Source organism: Parus major, chromosome 1 (assembly GCF_001522545.3).
Source record: "Parus major isolate Abel chromosome 1, Parus_major1.1, whole genome shotgun sequence".
Lineage (NCBI taxonomy): Eukaryota > Metazoa > Chordata > Aves > Passeriformes > Paridae > Parus > Parus major.
The window spans coordinates 64,439,952-64,461,962 of NC_031768.1; the positions used below are offsets into that span (position 1 = coordinate 64,439,952).

Genomic DNA, 22,011 nt, shown 5'->3' on the forward strand with positions numbered 1-22,011 from the left:
TGGCGAGTTCTAGCCCCTTTTCCTGCACTTTTTATCATCCCATGCCATTTCATTGTGTTTCCTTCGGCGCAGAATATTTTTTTCTTTAAGCATTTAATTTCATCAATTTCTTCTCCTCTCTTTTCATTTGACTTCATTCCCTTATTTGGGGATTTCACTGAACTTAATTTTGTTAAGTTTCAGTTCTTTTACAGTGCACCTCATTTCATCCATTTGCTTGTAGTCACTCCATTTCTAAGTTGGTTTTTTTTAATCATTTCTCTCTTCCAGAGTGTTTGTGAGAGTTTCTTCTCAGTTTTCAAGATTTCATTTCCTTTCATGAAAGGAAATTCTTCATTTCCTGAAAGGAAAGGAAATATTCTGATAGAAATATAAATAAAGCAATGTCTGGGAATTAAATATGAACTATATCTTGATTGATTACTGAAATACATGAACCTGTATATTTTTCCTTTCATAAACCATACAGCTCCAGGGCAGCTGAAAAGATTTGTCGTGAGAACCTCTGTATTGAGCAAGTAAAATTAATCAGAATCCTATGGAGAAGAAAAACCCTTAAGACATCTTGCTATTTATCCAAACAAAACCATTCTTGCCTTCAAACACAAATAGTTATAGACTAAAACTTTTATCAGGAGAATCAGATTTTTCTTATGGTGTTAAACATAATTTCTTAGACAAGTAATACTACAGAAATTTTGATATTTCACCGTGAATATTCAAGAAGAAAAAAGGATGCGCACCATATCCCAACCTTTACCTTGTGGAACAGGTATTTAAGTATCTGTGTGCTACCAAACTGCTCTGAGCCAGCGGGAGATAGCTGTGATTGGCAGAGGGAAACCCCTGGCTGCTCTGGCACCATCCAGCATGCAGGCCCATTGTCAGATGTGCACATTTCATCACTTCTGCTCAAGAATGTTCCTTCCAGAGATGAAGGGCAGCAATGTGCTGTATACGAGCTCAGTTATCCAGCACCTAGTTCTCTTCAGCTTCTGTCTGAACTATTTGCTGTGGAGAGGGGGGCTCTGCAGACAGATATTAGACATTGGAAGGGCCATTCAGTGTGAATTTCCAAGAACCAGACCAAAGTCAGAAGCTATTGCTGATAGCACCTGCAGCAGTGAGGAGTTTCCTAAACTCAATATGCACTGATTTCTCTTTGTATTAATAGAGTCTAAGAATCGAATCTTTTCCACATCATAAGCACTAAGCAATGTTAGCAGTCTGACTTTTACACAAACTGTAGGCACTGGTTATTTGCTTGGGTAGCCAAAGGATCATTCAGACACATATTTTAATTTCCTGATATCGATACTCTACAGCGCCCAATAGTTCAGAAGTGAGAAAAATCGCAGTATAGGTATTTAAGGAGATGGCAGCCATGTGTCTAATAGTTTATTAGATATAATTTCATTAAAAATCAACATATTCAGTGAAGTTAAAATTTATTTAATGATCTGACAGATTGGTACCATCTGTAGAATGTAATTTATTGGTATAGTCTGTACTGCAAAACGTAGATTCAACCAATCACTCAAACAGTCTGGTATAAAATTTTTTGTACAATTGAAAATAAAAATTGCTTTCTCAAAAAAATTAAGTCTCCTTTTGCCATAATTATCTTCAGGGAAGATATGGCATCCAAGATTTATAGTACAGTATTTGGGCATACACTTTACTACTTTAGGTAATATGAGAAATCATAAAACTTATCTTTTTCCAGATACAGTTTCCAGACACAGAATAATGAAACAGTAATTCTATTCATCAGCATAACAAATCCAGTCATTTTGTACAAAGATCTTTCCATGAGCTTCAATTAACCAGATTTTTATTTTGCTACATCTCTGATTTTCTGAGGACATGGATTCTTGTTTCATTCCATGTTTTTTTACTTCTGAAAGCCAGTGTTACAGTCCAGTTCCTATGGATTGATGTTTAATGCGTCAAGACCTCATCTGATAGTGAAATGCTTGCTTGTAATAAATGCTGCCTGCTAAACAAGTAAGCTGTGTTACTGAAAGGCGTATCAAGCAAGGTCTGAATTTACCTATTGCACTTTTTCTCACTGGTTTGACACCAGTGTTGATGCCAGCACATACCAATGAGCTGTGTCATTTAATTATAATTTCCAGTGTTACACAAACATCACAAAATAAGCAAGACTCAGTCAAAGTCATGGTCCTTATGACATGAAAAGTGACCACTCAAGTGATTTACTCTTGGTTCTTCACAATACATTCATGCATTAACTACAGAAGTGAGGCTGATTTCAAAAGATGGATCCGTAATCAATAAGCTTATTCTGTGAAGCTATGGGCTGTTCGTTGTAATTGTGGTAAAAAAAAAAATATTCTCTCATTTTGATTCAGCTTGATTCTGAATACAATAACCCCTCCCCCCAGCGACTAAGATGAATAAGATGTTTCAAAAGCCACTGGATTGTATTGCTATGGTAACTCCCTGAACCAGTTAAATAATAATTGTGTGCCTGACATTGCGCATAAATGTTTGATTTTCTCTCCAAAATACAGTACCAATAGCCTTAATCTTTTTCTCAAATCTCTACCCATGTCAAGGAGAAAATCAATTTTTCTCCAACCATGCAGCATTAGATCTACTGATTTGTCAAGGGAGATTATATTCTGCATGATTTTGTTTAAGTAATTTTGCCTTGTAAGTCATGATCTTTAAACCAAACAAAGTTTCATAATGATAAAAGCTACAGTAGGTGTTACTCCTTATGAAAAGTCACATATTCTAGAAAGAACTGTGTAATAAAAGGACTGTGCACAATTGCAAATGTGAAAAAAAATGCATCCAGATACACACAGTACAGATCAAATCTGACCATGAATGCTTTGAAAATTCTAAAATGCAATAAAGGTGCTCACATGGCTTGATGAATTGAAATCTAAATTTGAAAGTCACAACCATCTAATAGGGCAACACTTTTTCTGTATGTGTGAATCTATACGAGATCTAGTGAGAGCAGGTTTGATTTTCTTCAAGGTTGTTTGTGTGATCTGCTTTAGAAAGGTGACATTACTCATATTCTCATGCCATCTTAGACCTTCAGAAGACAACTTGTGTATTTTGAAATATTTGTGGTGAAGACAGTACCATGTTTTTTTGTCATAAAAACATTGAAGTTTTGACCTTATCACACTGTCCGTAAAAACTAAAATCTGGCCACATTTGAGGTCTTGTTCATTTTCATTTGGTTTATGCCCAGTGCAGGGTCTCACTGGTATAAGGCAGCACTTCAGCATCGAGTTCTTATTAGTAGAGCTATTTATTGATCTTATTAAGTGAAATCATAATTTTTAAAAGCTAAAACCTTGTTTCTGGAAGAGGTATTTTGTTTCTTAGCAAAATTAACGTCTTAAACTTCTCCAACTCAAAGAAACTACTTTTTGTACCGAAGATTTATATGGAGAATCCTTGACTTACAACCCATACTGTGTTGGGGTATTTTTTCCCACATTTACAATACTGTAGCCTAATCACATACTAAGAAGGTCCTAAAATTCATGCCAGGTAGCTGTTTGTAGGAAAGAGACACCAGACAGTTGTCATGTCTCCAGACAGTTTATATAGGAATGTAGATGCAAGAAGGAAGACAATATGTCTTATCATGTCTAGGATGGGTTCCCTGACTTTCATTTCAGCTCTGGGCAGTAAACAAAAACTTGAATGTCAGAAAAATGGAGAGCCTGATATTTTGCACCAGGTGGGAAGCCAGGGTCAAATCCCTCCCGGCTCAGTTTGAGGGGTAGCTGTGGCTTCTCAGTAGCTCTTGAAACTCAAGATTTTAAACTGTGTTTTGTAGTCACCCCTGTAAATAGAATTATATTAATTTTATAGTTATATTTTTCAATTAATAATACTTTTATCTATTTTAATATTTATCATCATTTTATCACAGATCAATCTTGCATTCAGTTTCATGTTGCTTCCATTTAAAAAAATTATCAGAACAAGAATTTTAGATTTTGCTAACAATATTAATGAGTCTGTTTCCTGAAATATCTGAGAATCTGTCAGATTGTTCTCAAAAAACTTAATGTAGTTGCCTAACTCTTTTACCACATTCAGCTGACACTACTACATTCTTTGCTTAGCAAAAGTTCTATCTTGGTATGTTGTGTGCACTTGAAACTTGAGGAAAAAATCAATAATGAAAAATAACTGTAATGTCAAATCTATTTCCCTTCCATACACACATACCCAAGTTCGAACTGAGCAAGTTCAGCTTTAAAGTTTCACACCTCAGGTTTGGAAATTCTTATTTTCATGTTTTCGAGAATGTTGTCATTCTTATGTTTAACCTTATAAAACCTGCAAGTATTTGTTTCTCTTCAAGCAACTCCTAAGTGTTTTTTTATTACACTTAGTGTAAAGCAAAAGTAGCTCTTTTATTATCATGGTGTTATTGAACAAAGGACTAACTTAAAAGATCTCTTTTGTCATAAATAATGATTATTCCCATATTTTTCATACTAAACAGCCACCATAGCCACCATACCACCACATCCAGCATCTTTCCTACAGTTTTGATTCACGCCCTTGTATGTTCTAGGTCTCGAAGTCTGGCTGTTACAGGAGAGACTCCTGGCATTCAGGATTATGCTGCCTGTAAATACCAAGAAGCTTTGGATTTTTACCTTAACTTGACAGTAGCCATGACAAAATTCAAACCAGATGTAACAGCTACCATTTGTGTAGTATACACATCCTGGGGACCTTAGTGTTCATGGCAATACAGACACTGCAATAAATGGCCTTTTGATTAACTAGAAGTGTGGTAATTTTTACCTGCACTAGAATAGTTTAAATTACCTTTGAAATCTCTAAAAGCTTTCCAGAAGAGTAAATAAGCATTTAGTTGGGCCATTTAGGATGCATATTACTGACAATTTGCTGTCACTTCAACCTAAACCAAAAAAATATTGTTTGCAAGGCATGTTCACTAACTAAATAAATAGGATTGCACTGGCAAATTTTTGACAAGGTTTTTCTTTGCTTGCTTGTCTGTGTTTTTCCCTTTAAGCAGTAAAGAATAGAGAGTGTCGACACACAGTGTAGTTCATTGTCATACCATCTAATTCCAGGGCAACCTTAAAAAATTAGTGGTGCCCAAGACAAACACCCTTGTAGCTTCTACTGTGTCTTTGGGACCCTCTACCATATTCTTCAGCTGCCTGATTGACTTCTTAACTCCTATTGATTGGCTCCCTCAGCTCTTATCTCTGTGTTGCACTTGCCACATGTTTACAAGCACAAGAAGTAGAGAATGTGTTGGATTTTATCACAATCGGCCTTGTCAGAAGATGTGCTCATTCTCTAAGGAAGAAAACAACTGTTTGCCAATGGCAACAGCATCATCTGCTGTTGGACTAGAAATCAACATTCCTTTCTCCTGAGGGCTAAGGCTAATCCTTACTTAATTTTTCAAGGTAACTGAGCTGAATATTCAGATCAAGACTGAGGAATCAGACCATACATGCTTTAATGCTATACTTCATGATATTTTGCCATGTGCTCATTACAATTCATATGTTGGGATTTCTAGTGTCACTTAGACACAGAGAAAGAAGAATATTTTGATATTTGGGGCTGTATATTTTTCCCAAAATGCATAAGAAGGTTCAGTCCATACAATGAGAAACTGTTGAGAAATTAATTAGTAGCAATCCTTCCCTGGGTTTGTAAATCACCATGAAATATAGTTTCCTAAAGCAAAACAGATCCACAAATTGGCATACAAGATACTTTAAGTCTTAGTTTAGAATAACATCTATGATATAAATAGATAGACATCTATAGATATAGACAGCTATATCTGTAGATATTGATCTTTAAATTTAATCATTATGCATAGAAATGATAGAATAAATTCATACTATACAAAAGATTGGAGTATGTACGTGATATTTTAACATTTAGGAATATTTCTTCTTCCATCAAAATTTGACAATAAAATAGCACTTCCGAAGAGATCAGGTTAATTTTACAGCTCCTGTTGACTTGCTTGAAACCAGATACCTATAGCTTCTGAGGTTATCCAAAGATGAGTGTTTTCTTACAATACAGAAAGAACCAAAGTATTGATTAATACCTGCAGCTCTAAATCACCAGAATGACAACTTTGAGTCTTCCTTTCTCCATCTCTTCTCTTCTAAATTCAGATGGCTATGAGCTGTCTTCGTATTTCTACATCTAGAAATGTTTTCTGTGATTTAATTTCCATATATATTTATATATACATGCTATGCCATACATTCACTGGGTCATGTCATGGGGAAATAATATGAAGCTATTTTGATAAACACCCTCCCGTTGCTAAAACTTGGAAAGACAGAGTAATGAATAGAGTAAGTTTAGTTACTGAAAAAAGGTGGAAATATAAGGAGAAACAATATTTGACAATGTGTGCCAAATGAAATTTAAACTTAAAAGAAAGATAATTTATATCCAGGAGCATAATCTTTTTTATTAAGTTCTGCAATAAAGGATCAGAGAGAAGTCCAGAATTATTACTGGCATCTTTTGAACCATATTGCTATAATTTAGATTTCCCTTTTTTGGATTGGCCACAAATTATTAATAGACAGATGTTTCTGTAACTTCAATTTGACGTAAAAGAAATTATTCACAACCCTAAATACTTGAATACAAAGAATTTGTATCATATAGTTAAACTAATCCTATCCAGAAATAATAAAATTAGTTGCTTATCATGCAATAACTGCTTAGTGTAAGCACTTAACATAGGTTTCAGAAAATGACTTTACGGATTTCTCTCCACTAGAGGTCTCTAGAGAAATACAATAAACTGTTCAAAATAGCAGATACCTTAGACTTTGCTTCTTGACATTATGTGTGTGTCCTGGAAGATTAAAATCATCATCTGTTCCATTCTTATTCCAGGTATTTCTTTGGATAAACTCCTTCTGTTTTGGATAATGAAGATTCCTATTACTACAATAATAATTCAAATCCATGAGGTGTTTTCATCTATTTTTTTATTATTCAATATTTAACATTTATACTTAGAACTTCAACATCACATCACTTAAAAAATAAAATAACACAAAGCATTTAGCTGAAGAAAGAGAAAAACCTATGGTGGCCCCATTTATTTTAATTTGTTGTTTATTTAGCACGTTGGCTACCCCACCAAGCTAAATAAGCAACAAATTAAAATAAATGAAGTAGCAATAAACACAAGTGAATAAAGAACTGGCTAACTAGAGCGGTAGTTTAGTTGGCAAATTATAAAATGGTTCCTCAGGGGTGCAGTTCAGCATGCCATTATATCACAAACAACACAGAACTTGACACCAATACTGGTTTTTATATCTAGTTTAACAAACATAAGGAGGAATAAGATTCATATAATTGGACCTTTTTCTTCTTTATGCTTTTTGTTTTCTTTTGCTATTACTTATTGCTTAAATTGCTTATTACTTAAATTGAAAGTGTGCCACTATTCTTGGGGTGATATTTTCAAGAAAGTAATCTCCACTAAAATATAAGCTTTATCCATTTTAGGATCAGTAGGTTTATACAGCACTCACCAGAATAACTCATTCAGGAATTTAGATATTTTTTTCAGAAAATTAAACCTGTGTTCATTATTTTATTTCCTTATGCTACTTTATTTCAGGAAACTTTACCTCTGCATTTACTATTTTTGTTAAAGCTTTCCCCATTAAATATAGTATAATGGTGTCACCAGGCTTGCTGTTAGGTTTTGGATTTTAGCCTACTGTACTCAATGCAGAGAACAAACGTGACTCTCTGAGGTTTGTGGTAGGGTTGCCAGTCAGAAAACTGGAAAACTGTGGAAAGAAAAATGGTTTCCCTGCTCAGATCGCTCCATCATTTACTGTGGTGGATAGCTCTGAAAACAAGAGTAATGTAAACCAGAGCTCAATGCATGAAGTGGTATTAATTGTTACATATTTTTTGGTGCTACATGGTAAGTGTGGAAGAGAAGACCCTGAGCTATGCTGAGATCACAGCTATGAGGGGAGGACTCCTGAGAAGACAGGTTACTGGGACAGTTCTGTGACATTCTGAAGTTTTTCAAGTTCAGTTTACAGTGTATCTTCTGATTTTTTTTTTTACCTTTAAATTGAGAACTGCAAAGACTATTCAACTAAGGCAAATTGCCAGCTTGAAATATCACAGCTCAGCACTTTGGATGTGATATTTCTGAATATTTCTTGCTGCAAAGACCAGAAAAAAAATAAAAAGCTCTGGGAGAAATCAGAGCACAGTGCTGATAGTCTCCTAAAGCTTGTAATATGAAGTCACAGGGATGACCCATCACCTCCATCAGTGATCTGTCAGTGAGGTTTCAGGCATGGATTTCATACATCAAGAGGTGCTGACACTTTCATGAGTTATCTTGAGCTTTTGCAAGCTGGATGTGTAGAGGTCACAATAGAACAAAAGCCCACACACCATTGAACCAAATGTCTCTGCTCTTAATCTTAGAAACCATGAAGTGTTATGTAAACACATCTATATAAATGGCAGAATTTTTTCCTTGACATGAAAATTTCAAACTCCTAGATTGCAGTCTACACACCAACTGTCCTTGGAGCCTTAAGACTATCCCTTCATAGGAGGCTTGAGCTTGTCACTTCTGCCTCAGTTTCTTCAATTACAGCCCAGAATTACATTTTCTCTTTACCATACAAGAGGCTTTGAAGGCCTGACTAATAAATACTGAAAGGTACACATTCAAATTTTCAGATGCTCTGTGATTTTGATATGATATGTAATCATATATTACATAAAGCTCTGAATGAAAGCATTATGTAACAGGAATTGTTATCATTAGAATTAAAACGAATATTTAAACTAATACTGCATTTGACTGAGTGACTACTTCATAATCAGAATGTGTGTTAATACAGCTTTTTTTTTTTTCTCAAGACAAAAATACTATTCCAGGTTATTGGCAACTGTGTTTGAAATTTTCAGCAACAGCTCATAGCTGATAACTGTGAGGACATGCAAAACAAAGGAAAGCAATGCAGTTCTTATGGGAACAGACAACATCTTCCTCTGGGTTTGAATAAAACCACATGCAATGTTCGTGACCTCTGGATGCCTCAGTGCTATAAATACTAAACCATAAGTCAAAGTCTAAACTTCTCAAATTTTCTCTGTTGTCGTGTCAGCAGAATAAAATGTTAAGCCTTCTCTAATAAGGAACAAATTAATCAATTGGGGATTAAAAGAAATTATTTATATGGCTAATGTATTGCACTGATTTAGGTTACTGAATCTGGCAGCAAAAGCTGTTGTTTTAAGGGGGGTGGTACAAAGTTTCAGGTTGATCCTGTGGTTCCCTCCCACCACCTTCTAACATGTATATAAATTGTCAGCTCTCCAGACCCTTTGCCAGTTCTCTCTTCTAGACTTGCCAGAAGCAACAGAGGACTAAAGATGAAGATCTTTTTCTTATTCACCTTTTTGACTTTTTTGTTGTCTGCTTTTGAACAAGCAGCTGCTTTTGCTCACTATGACAAGATTTTAACTCATAGTCGAATAAGGGCACGCGACCAGGGGTAAGTAACTGGCTTTTATTTTTAATTTAAAAGGAAATTGTTAACCTTTATTCTCCTCTTTCTTCTAGAATTATATTACATGTAATGTTTCACTATGAATTTTTACTGTCATTCAAGTAGAATTTTCCTTTAAGATTAATTTTACAAGAATTGTTCATGAATTAAAAGCTTTTCATGGAGTTCTAAAAGGAGACAGAATATTGTTAAACTTCATAAAATGGAAACAAATCTAAAATCACTGTTTCTCAATGGGTAAAATGTGATTCAGAATGACCAAAATTAATTTCAGTTTGCAAGTATTGTAATGGGATATCAGAAATATTTAATGTATGTTTTCAAACTTTCGCAGAGTTGATAGCTATCCACGGTATTTGCTCTCTTTATTCCCTCCTGATGAAAACCATGAACTCTATTTAAATGTTTTCTAATAAGGGAATATATACTGGGAATCCTTTGTGAAACTTCTGTTCCCATTAAAGCAATGCAGCAAGCTGCTCAGCAGGGCTTCCAAAAGGCAATGCTTACAAGCCAGGCTGCTTGGAGACATGGAAATAATTTGAACAGCTGGTGTCAGGGAAACACATGTGCCTAAAGATATTTTCCTCTAGTCTTCTTAAGCAAAAACATTCTGTGAATAAGAATTGTTTACCATCCTATCTTCCCACTGCCTGCTACACACACACACACACACACACTCTTTTCAAATTTGTTTTAGTTTTCCAAAGGTTTATATTCTAACTTCTGAACTGATGAATTTTTTTAATTGCAGAAGTGTAAAAATTAGGGATGAAATGCTCTTGCTCTGTGGAATTTGACCATAAGAAATTCATCTTTGTACACCACCATGCCTAGGAACACGTATTCCTCCTCTGAAGTCTGTGACTCCTTTTATTTACATGCCAACTTACCCTTTGGTCCCCAGTAATTCCCAGAATGTTTATTTAGGTGCCTGCGGTACTCAAAATGGTTGGTAATCAAAATAGCTGATTGATTTACAGAAGACAGGGCTTCCTTCTACATAAAGAACAAGGCACTTTTCTTCCCCCACCTCCCCATGACCTTCAGCTGCACAGATGTGCAAAAGACAAAAAATTTAATGAAAGGAGTCTCATGGTATTCACTGGTCCCTGGTGTTTGGTAATTCACTTCACAGGGGGAAGGGAGAAATGGATATTGAGACTTGCCTAGGCACAGCTGGTGATCACTGCCCATCAGAGACACAGGGTCAAACCAGAATGAAGGGGGAGCTTCTGATGCTGCAGGGAGGGTGGACTTGCCAAGGAATCCAGCTGGGTAGTCCCAAGAGCTTGCATTGTGGCTACTTCAAAACACACCTGTCCTGGGAACTGAAGGCAGATGTTGATTTCTCACTCAACAGGAAGAATATTTGCTACTATTTCATGTAGAATTTTTCATGTGCAAAAACGTCTTTTTTAAATGTTTCTCACTGCACCCATAGCCCAAATGTCTGTGCTCTTCAGCAAGTTATGGGAACAAAAAAGAAATACTTCAGCACTTGCAGAAACTGGTACCAGCAAGCCATCTGTGGAAAGAAAGCGTAAGTATGCTCTGCTTCCAAACTATTCTCCATTGACTGAAATAATAAAATGTACAATTAGAAAACTCCCTATGTCGCAGACAGTTTATATTAGAATCTGTACTTCTCCTCCAGGTGGCATTGCAATACTGACTTCTTTCCTTCTCTGGGCACATTGAAAGTCATCCAAAATACTTTACCTTTTCAGTAAAGTCTGCCATACTACTGACAACTTTGGCACTGAATTTTATTCTACCACAGACACATTGGGAAGAATAGTATTTCCTGAAAATGCTTAGAGCGGAACTTGAATATTCTCACAGGCAGTTTTGGAAAACAACCTACTTCTGTGGTTTTATTCCTAGATAGATGTCATGTCTTCCCATAAAAGAAGGCCCACTCTCAGAAAGGGCCTGAGTCTGAGGGAATTCATTACATTGACAAGCTCCAGAAGAAAAATATGTTAAGTACTGATAGATAACTTCATGTGGCAGGAAAAATAGTTTGAAGCAATAGGCAATTTAGACTCATCAAACTGAAGTCACGTGGAGACTTCGTTCTCATGATTTGAATTTAGAGGAATGTTAGTTATAAAATATTTAACAAATTCTGTGTAAGGCCTCAAGAAGCCTAGTACAGCCAGCCAGAGGAAGACATTGAGCAGTAGGACTGGGTGGATTTGGTCATGAGAGTCTACACAAAATTATCACCTGCCCTCCCCCTTCCATTTTAATCCCCCTACTGTTGTACAAACACTCACAGAGCAAGGCTAGATGAGGAAAAGAATGTGTGTGAGAATAAGTTGAGTCATAGAACTCCTGAGGGTTGTTTAAGGGGTTTTTGTGGTTATAATAAAGCATCTGTTATAACACAGTCTTAGCCATTAATGAGTTTTATACTTTGCACAGTAAAACCAGAAATACAGACAAGATTGAAGAGTTTACTCCAATAAGAATGCTAATACAAAGGACAACAGCTCTTCTCATGTCAACATCTCCACGTTAACAAGTCCTCCCTAACTTATATCTATAAAATGTTCAAAGTTTTTATAATGTGCAATTCCCTTTTACAATAGGGTGCAACATAAAATTTCCTAAAATCAGGATTTGTTGGATCAAAAGTCTTTCCACTGTTTCTCAGCAGTATTTTATCTCCATGCCAGCAAGAAGTAGAAACAGATGAGTCACAGAGCTGATTTGAATAAACTGAAAAGTGGCTCTATTAGCCAAGAATAACAAGGATTAAGGTAGTGCTGTTCTGTCTTTTTCCTTTGGAATATACTCCTTTGGATGAGGTCAGGACAAGGTTGTACTTAAAAAAAACCCCGAACAAACAGTAAGAACAAAACACACCAACCCAAGACAAACAAAGAAACAAACCCCAGCAAAAGCTTAAAAATGCAACATTGCTTTCTTATCTGAATAATTGCTTGCTTTCTTCTTTTGGCCACAGGCTTTTACTGAACTAGTAGGGATGCACATGAGGATAATTTCTGGTCTGGTCTGAGGTGGCACTTCCCCTGTGTGCTGTGCCTACACACGGGTGGTACTGAGGAAATGCATCTTGCACTGAGTTTTGGCTGTTTCTAACCTTATTGTGGGATGATGCTCCATACAAACCTCTTTTCTCCCACCCCATCTTTCTTACGTTTTGGGCACAGCTAAAGAACCTTCTAACTGCAGAAAATTGTTAGTGAACATGAATAATGTAAGTGGGAACTTGATAACTGAAAAGAAGCATGGACTGTGCATAACAAAATATGTGGTAAAAAAGGCACTGATCTTGTAATGTTTGGCTGAAGAAGCATTTTCTTCTTAACTATGTTCTTCAGCCAATTTTCTGTCTTTCATTAATTGTATCATTGCTGGATGTGGTATGAGGATTAAACTTGCCATGTCTTACTTTATGCTTATAACTCAGCAGCCTCTTTCCTTTTTCCAAAAGTTAATTAAACTGCAATCTTTCATAGCTTCCCATGGGATGAGGGGGAAAGATTTTCTATTCCAGGAAAGGAAAAAATACTTTTTCATGACAAAGCAGTTCACACAGTTGGGAGAACCTTTTAATTCCTATTCTGCTACATTTTTTTTTTTAATCAGATAATCAGATTATTATGTTTTATCATTAGCTTCTGGAAAGGATGCAAGAAGGACTAAGAATAAAAGATTTATCATTAGCTTAAAAATCTGTTGCCTAAATTGTATGCTATCCATGCATTCCCAAGAAATAGCCTTCCGTGAATTGCTTTAAAGAAAGAGATGTACTAAAAGAACTATATGAATATTTTCAATATATGGCTTCTCAGTTGAAAATATGCAAGTGGCAGAAGGGTGAATATGTCATGTATGTATATATATGTGAGGGAATATGAGAAAAAATATTTTTATACCACAGAGAAATAAAAGATGGTTTAAAAAAGTCATATTCACCACCTCTATCAGATTGTTCCCTTTTATGAATGATAATCCTCAGTTTTCCAATCATGCTGTTTATTATTATTTTTCTTCCAGTCTACTTTATTTTGAAATCTCTTTATCTCTTTAGTTTGGATGTTGAAGATATTAAGTCCAACTTTTTTTTTTTAAATAAGCTGTTCATTTTAATGTGGTTATGGTTAACTTTTCATCAGCTTTAATTTATGAAACATGAGAGAAGTGTACTCAGCTGCCGCCAAAGATTCTGCAAATTAAAAGCTGAACTGTAGTGATTAAAGACACAATTATAACCTTCAAGGAATTAGTGTTCAGAACTTTTGAACTGCCAACACCAGCCACACCTATAAAAATATACCTATTATGTAAAACAGTGATGTTATTATGGTGTACCATATACCTTACATTAGTGTACCCTAATTTGAAAAATAGTATGTGAAGTTTAAAGTATTAAATTTCTTCCAAGGAGCCAAAATTACCTCTGTGATAACTTTAGGGAATTTACATTTTCCTGTAAAAGAGGAGAATTCTTCAAACAAGTCAGTGGTAGAACTCTTATTTCTGTCTATTAATTAAGACATTATATCTTATAAGAAACAATTTTAAAATGAACATTACATTATAGTACCATCATTCAGCCCTGGTTTGCTGTTACATGTGGCTTATGTGCATTTGAGAATGAGAGAACTTTATTGACATAATTAAATAACATTTCCTGGCCCCTGGCAATGCTAAAGTCTCTGTATGCCGTGATGACATGCTTTTTAAACTCTGGTTTTGATTTCTTGTATTCTGGTTTTCATCCTCACTGCACTTACCTGTGAACTTTCCCTTGTGTCCATCCATCCTGTTTTTAGTGTTTTCCGTCTCTATAACCAGTTTTATGTCTGTTCTTAATTCGTTCCCTCCCTCATTCCTGAGCTTCTTCCAATTCTTCCTTGCAAAACAGAGGCTCTCTTATCCCATTTTTTTATCACCGTACAGAGCCTTCTCCAAAATACTTGTTCATTTCAATAACATAAAAATATGTAGGTGACCTCATGTAGTTCTGTCACTTGAATTTCTATTCTGTTCATTTAAATTTGTCTTGTTCCTTTAAACCCTTCAACCAGGATTTTGTTTTAATGCCCTCATTTTTTTATTCCCTCTTCATTCAATGCCATAATCTGTTCAAAACACAATAGATAAATGAATGTTCTTCAGCTGCTGTTCTAGTCACATCAACTTTTGGTAACTCTATATCCCGTGTTCCCTCTCAATGCTTAAATTTAATGACGGAAGTTATTCATTAAATTAAAAAACTTTACATTTAGTAAAATATGACCAATTTGTAATCAATACAAAAAAGGCTGAATGACAAAAAAAAGGGTTGAATAGCTGGAGGGTATGTGCTAGCAATGAAAAATTGATAATAAAAATTGAATTAGACTTAGCTAAAATTAGTTTATTTCTCCTGTATATTATTTAACTGTGCTTTTGTCTATATCCCACAGAACTGTTTTATATGAGTGCTGTCCTGGCTATATGAAGATGGATGGTACAAGAGGATGTCCTGCAGGTACAAGCTTATTTTCTTATGGATAAGTCGGCATATGGAAAGAATTAAAATTACAGCAGAGTTTCAAAGGTGGTCATCATGAGAAATGATTGCCTCTTTTTAAGAAGCACTGCCTAAGACTGCACAGCTCCATTTGCACATGGTGAACACAGTTAAAAATCAGCTAGCATTGAATTTGATTACAGAGTTTAGGTTGAATTTCCCAGCTCCTCCCAGGTTCTGGACTGGTGAGAATTGATAGTATCTTAAAGCTGCCAAAGAACAGCTTTAATTCCTATTCCCATCAAATCCAAGACTAGTCTAAAGCATACCAATGTAGTCAGAAAGCCAGGATGCAAGGTGGAGCGTATCTAAATTTTGTATTTTCCTTTTTCTGAAAAAACTTCAATCTAATTTGCCTAAAGAGTCCTATAGCCCTTATCAAAGAAAGAGTGAAAATGAAGACAGAAATTCTTCATCTCTCCTATTTATGCTATTCTGCTTTGTGAAAATAAAACTAATGGCAGCAGGAAAGGGTAGTATGAGAATGAATACATTTCATAATTTTAGTTCCCTATGTCTGAAATAATCCTTTTATGTTCAATAATGCAGAGTTCAGTCTGTTTAGATAAATTAACCTCCCTTCAGATGCTGACATTAGGATGAGATCAGTCACAGACTAGAATCACCTTCTTCATAACCATAAAAAGAGCCGAGAACCATTAGATTGCATGCAAATGATTGACTTCTAGATGCCTAAAATTCAGACAGATGGACGCTGTTCTCATGCAGCCATGTTTTAACTGTGAGACCATGGCCACTCTTACTCTCTGGGTGAATCATAAACCAGACATTGGAAGAAGAGTAAGAGGCTTCACAAAAAGAATTCTGGTCCATTGTGACCGAATAAGACTCACTCCACTGATTTTTTTTCTGATTATAAATGGATAGCTTCCCATTTAATGTTGGGTTAATACAAAATACAACAGCTCTTCTAAAAGAAACTTTACAATATTCAGTTTTGTTTAATCTAATTTTTCATTAAGAAAAACACAAAAAGCCATAGCAAGCAGATGTGCTTAGATGATTCTTGAGTATGTTGACAATGAAATTTTTAATCTAAACATGTAGTTTAATACTGACTTAAACAGCTTCAGAGCTGTTATGCATCCAAAAGACACAAAGAATATTTGAGTGTGATAAACTGGGGGACTGAAGAGTTTACAGTATTCTTACCTCATGTTTATTTCAGTTGCTCCTATTGATCATGTCTATGGTACACTCGGTATTGTGGGAGCTACCTCCACACAGCGGTACTCTGACATATCAAAACTAAGAGAAGAAATAGAGGGACGAGGATCATTCACTTTATTTGCACCAAGCAATGAAGCCTGGGACCAATTAGATTCAGTAAGTGTGTGTGTGTCTGTGTGCATGTGCGTGAGTTAAACATTTTAGCTGAAGCAGCTAGTAATGATAAATTAGATTGGAAATGATGAGATTTCAGACATAGAAGGACATAATACAAGTAATAACTAAATAATCTACATGTTTAACATACATTTCTGGAGCAAGAGAGGTTTACTTTCAGGAGTGCTAAGCAACTGTAATTGCTTCTTATTTAAACACTTGCATGACACATTTATTAACATAGTTTCAGGGAAACTCCTAGGAATTCCTGCATGATGTATGACTGTACATTGTCAGTAATTCAGGTGTCCTTCTTTTAGTAATGATTTTAGTTAAATAACATTGAATTCAAGCTCCTCCAATGACTTGTCTATGATGAAGTCTCATCTTCCATTTGTGAGCAAATCAGACTTAAAAATCATTTAAGTAGAACCAGATTTGTAGGAATCAAAGTTCTCTTCCCTAACAGATACTAAATATATTGAAGGTATATACTAAGGTAAAGCAATGCATACATTTTTCTGAGTGGAAGAGTGTTTTGAAGCTTCTAATTAATTAAATTCATTTTTTTCTTCAGGAAATTCACAGGAATTTGGTTGACAATGTAAATATTGAACTGTACAATGCTCTCCACCACCACATGTTAAACAAGCGCATGTTGACAAAAGATCTTAAGAATGGCATGACCCTGGTGTCTATGTATAATGGCCAGAAATTGCTTATTAACCATTATCCTAATGGGGTAAGTCTATTCTCTTTTTCCTCCTAAGATATTTATTTAGTTGTAGCCTTTATTTCCTTCTATAACTAAGATAATATATTATCAAGAGTTTACCATCTGCCAAGTCAGTTGCCACTAACAGCAATAAATATTCTCTTGAAGAACTTTTGACTGCTGTGTAGACTAATCACCAAGAAAGAATGAGTAAACATTGTGCTGTTTAGAAATCCAAGTTCAAATGAAAATGAACTTTCTTCATAAAAGACAAAGCCTTTTGTGGTCAAAATACAAGATCATAATAAGTTTGATAAGAAAATCTGCTGTTTATCTTCATAGTTTTGCTAAATAATGTTCAAACAGATCTTCTATTTGAATTTGAGTGCCTGGTAGGAGTATTGAAGGTTGTAGGAGGAACACATCCATTATTTGGCTAGAAAAAACATTATTTTTATAAATGCTAGAAACCCCCCAGTTAAGTCACTCATCTTTGTTGTCTTAAATGCATCAAAATGTTTGTCAGTCTACAGGCTGCCTCGCTAAAAAATCAATACAATCACTATATTAGCCAGATAAGTAAAACTAAATCAGAATAATTGCAGCAAGAAATTAAACATGAATATGAAATCAATGTAACCTGAAAAAATCTGCTGCCACCTTTCCAGGAGCTTAGTCAAGCTTTTAAATCTTACAAGGCTTTAGTTCAAATTTTGAAAAAAAACCCAACTGAACGGTGAATATGCAACAACAACAACAGTGAATATGCAATGTACAGTTCATACACTGTCAGTCTGTGAGAGTCAGGTTCCAAGCTTGTAATCAAATTAATGTTTTATCTTCTACTACTTGATTCTTCAAATATAGGTTGTTACTGTTAACTGTGCCAGGATCATCCATGGCAACCAGATTGCTACCAATGGTGTTGTCCATGTCATTGATCGTGTCCTGACTGCTGTTGGAAATACCATTCAAGATTTCATTGAAGTCGACGATGATCTTTCATCATTTAGGGTAAGTGGATGAAAATAAAAGCTCTTCTCTGTTTTATTTAAGGAGGGTTTTTTTAAATTCCTTTTTTATTTCTTTATGATACCCGGAAGTAAAAAGGAGTAGCTCAGTAAGAAAGAGAGATAAATTAAATTAAGAGCTCAAGCTAATATTTAAAATCTAGCTATGTAAAAAGACATCATCAATACGAAAGAATGTGTCCCTGTGCCTAAAAAGTGTCTTCTCTTCAAGCACAGAGAAAATGAAATGTGAGCATGAAGTTACAGTGTCTGTGCTAGATAAATAAAAACAATTTCAAAATGGATGATAAAAGGTAAAAACACCAAATAAATTTTAGAACCTGACACATAGCAAGTTTTAGAGCATCAGTAGATTCACATAAGAAGGATTTTTCTTGCACGGAGAAAGTATGATTAGAAATTGTCCAAGTTTCTAATTTTTCCATCTTCTGAAAAATGTGTCTGCACAGTGTAATGGAATTTCATGCTGCATAGTTAAAAAAATATGCCATTGGTTTGCAAATAACTGTTGTACTTTTCCATCTTCCATCTCTTAAATAAATGCTAAAAAAGGTATCTTAAATGAAGAAGTATAAATGTGGAAAAGACCCTCTGAATCCCTCAAATCCAGTTCATGACAGTTACAGGCAACCACAACCTTTAATCTCTTTAAGAAAACTTTATATAAAAACCAATACTTTCTAGTTTTCAGCTCAAAAAAATCCTGTGTCAATTTTTTCATCTCTCTATAGCAATCATGATCTATCTTTTTAAAATACTATGATCTCAGTCTAGAATTCAAGTATCTGCAGGCATGAGACCAAACTAGACAATGTATTTTGGTAATATTTCAAACAATCAGCATTAAAAGAAAAAATTATATTTCAGGCTCCTGCCATTACATCAGGTGTCATGGATATTCTTGGAAGACCTGGTCATTACACACTCTTTGCTCCTACTAATGAAGCTTTTGAGAGACTTCCGAGGGGAGTTTTAGAAAGAATCCTGGGTGACAAGGTGGCTTCTGAAGGTATTTAAATTTTTTTTGCAAATGAGAAATATGCATGAGTGGATCAGGAGGCAGAATATATATATATTTATTTATCGCTCTGGAATTAAGCACCTCTACTTTCATGTGTGTAGGAAGAGTTATTTCTTCTGTCTCTAATTTTTCCACTTGCCTAAGGATAGAAAGTCATTGAAAACTTAGTCTCTAAAACAGTTTAAAAAGGAACTGTGAAAATATAGGGGCACATTGACTTTCTAATAGTCCAGCTTCTAGGTCTGATAGACACTCCTGTGCCTAGAAATTCAGGGCTATCTGAATATTAAATTCTCTCATACCTTTGCATAGCCTATGGAGTTTTGTACTCATAGGTCCTTTTGGAGCATATCATATGCAGTCACCACCAGATTGTAACATAACCAATCTAGTTTTTATAAGGGATGCCAAATAGTTTTGGCCATGCATGTTATTTAGAGGCCTAAAGTATCATTAAATTTAAATAAAATATCATCTGAATGAAATTAATAAAAGTTAGTATAGCTGGAATAATTTATTCTACATCTATATGTGAATTATATGAATATGTGTCCAAACACATCTATTAAATTCCTGCTCTTTTTTCTCTGCAGCTCTTGTGAAGTTCCATATATTAAATACTCTCCAGTGCTCAGAAGCCATCACAGGTGGAGCTGTCTATGAAACCTTGGAAGGAAACACTGTTGAAGTTGGTTGTGATGGTGAAAGTCTGACTGTGAACGGAGTGAAAATGGTGAAACGCAAAGATATTGTAACAAGCAACGGCGTTATCCACCTCATCGATCAAGTGCTAATTCCTGATTCTGGTCAGTGATGTGTGTGAAAAACTTGTTGCTCTGAAGATATTTTCAATAACCAGGTTCCCCCAGATATATAGTTCTGGGTAAGCATGGAGAATCTAAATCAGGAATAGGAAGATACTGTGTGTTAAAATACCTTTTCTTAATTCTTTATTTGCAGCCAAGCAAGTCATTGAGCTTGGGGGTGCTCAGCAGACTACATTTACGGACCTGGTGGCACAGCTAGGTCTGGCATCTTCTCTAAGGCCAGAAGGCCAGTACACTCTCCTGGCACCTCTGAATGGTGCTTTCTCAGGTTAGTAGCCCTAAAAGACTGCCAACATAAACAAGAATGTATGCTACCCTAACAGTTTTTCAAATAACCCACAGTATTTGTTCTAAGTCTCACTGCAAGAACATCACAGGCAAATAGAACTTCATGCACAACTTGTTTTCAGTCACATCATTTGCTAATGGGAAGAGTAGCACTAAAATAAGATACAAAATAGGCACAGAAACATTGTAGGAATGGAAAGATATTAATGAACTGCCAATTTCCTTAATCTTTACATTACTTCCATTAGATTCAAAACTTATTTATTCTCAGAAAATGTATGCAGTTGTTTAATTCCAGCCAACAGCTAAGTATCACATATGCACTTGATCACTCCCCTCTTTCCCCCACTATGGGATAGGGAAGAGAATCAAGGAAAAAAAAAAGTAAAAAAAACCTCATAGGTTTAGATAAGAACAATTTGATAAGTGTAAAAAAGTATAATAAGAATATTAACAGTACTAATATTTCTAATGGCAATAAAAAATAAAATAATAATTATATTATTTATAATAATAAAGTAAAATTAAAACCTAAGAGAAACAGGTGATGCACAATAGAATTACCCACTACCAACTGACCTATGCCCAGCCAGCGACTGGCACTTCCCAGCCAGCTTCCACCAGATTATATACCAGGCATGATATTCTATGGCATGGAATATCACTTTGGAATCACCTCTCCCAGTCATGATCCATCCAGTCTCTCATGCACCTGCCCACTGGCAAAACATGGGATACTGAGATGTTCTTGGCTTAATGTGAGCACTGCTCAGCAACAACAAAACATCAGCATGTTATCAACATTATACTCATGCTAAACCCAAATCTCAGCACTGCAGGACCTGCTAGGAGGAAAATAAACTCTATCCCAGTTAAACCAGGAAATATAAGGAAGTTAGTATTTCTCAGTGCATTAAAACAGAGAGAAACTGATATAACATAAAACAGGTGTTTGTATATTTGCAGAGGTGACGTCATGGACATCTTGCCTTTTCTCAAAGAATTAGGGTGTTGTCTCACTACCATGGAAGTAAATTTGGGTAGATCTTGGGTGCACATATAGAAAGGACTAACTAATACAAACTATAGCAATAATTCAGAAGATGGAAAAGGCCCACATATCAATCATCAGACATATTAGTTATAGTAATTAATCATGACTGTGTCAAAAGTTGTAAACAGAATTTGAAGACTGGTCAAAATAATTTGCCTTTTGTATACACAGACCTGTCCTTGCTTTAAATCAAACATTTCAAAGAAATATTCAGTATTTCCAGTATTTTAACTTTATTTGAATAAAAATTCACTATATAAATGAATATAAATTAATATCTAAATGGCTTTGTAGATGACACCTTAAGGCTGGACCAACGTCTTCTTAAAACAATCCTGCAGAATCACATTATAAAAGTGAAAGTTGGGCTCAATGAACTGTACAATGGACAAGAGCTGGAAACCATTGGAGGAAAACTACTTAGAGTCTTCGTGTATCGCACTGTAAGTGAATGAGTCTTTCTACAAATCCAACTATAAAAATACAGAGTCAATAAAAAGCAAAGCTGACTGAAACTCCCAACATTTGCCATCATGACTAGCTAGCAAAAAATCCTTAAACTTTTA

The 22,011-nt window shown here is 35.2% G+C and overlaps 1 protein-coding gene across 15 annotated transcripts in view; it reads left to right on the forward strand.

Annotated features, from left to right (window-relative positions):
• Positions 1-9,387: 9,387 nt before the first annotated feature.
• POSTN (periostin) overlaps positions 9,388-22,011 on the forward strand; it is a 31,151-nt gene continuing 18,527 nt past the window's right edge. For 14 of the 15 annotated variants that reach the window (XM_019008058.1, XM_019008059.1, XM_015643794.1 and 11 more), the window contains exons 1-10: positions 9,441-9,593; positions 11,053-11,151; positions 15,056-15,120; positions 16,352-16,509; positions 17,087-17,251; positions 18,092-18,238; positions 19,123-19,264; positions 19,870-20,082; positions 20,237-20,371; positions 21,740-21,888. In XM_019008058.1, the coding sequence (XP_018863603.1) occupies positions 9,472-9,593; positions 11,053-11,151; positions 15,056-15,120; positions 16,352-16,509; positions 17,087-17,251; positions 18,092-18,238; positions 19,123-19,264; positions 19,870-20,082; positions 20,237-20,371; positions 21,740-21,888 (1,395 nt within the window). In that variant the 5' untranslated portion in view covers positions 9,441-9,471. Of the gene's footprint in view, positions 9,594-11,052; positions 11,152-15,055; positions 15,121-16,351; positions 16,510-17,086; positions 17,252-18,091; positions 18,239-19,122; positions 19,265-19,869; positions 20,083-20,236; positions 20,372-21,739; positions 21,889-22,011 lie in introns of all 15 variants that reach the window. The other variant, XM_015643775.3, reaches the window with a different exon arrangement.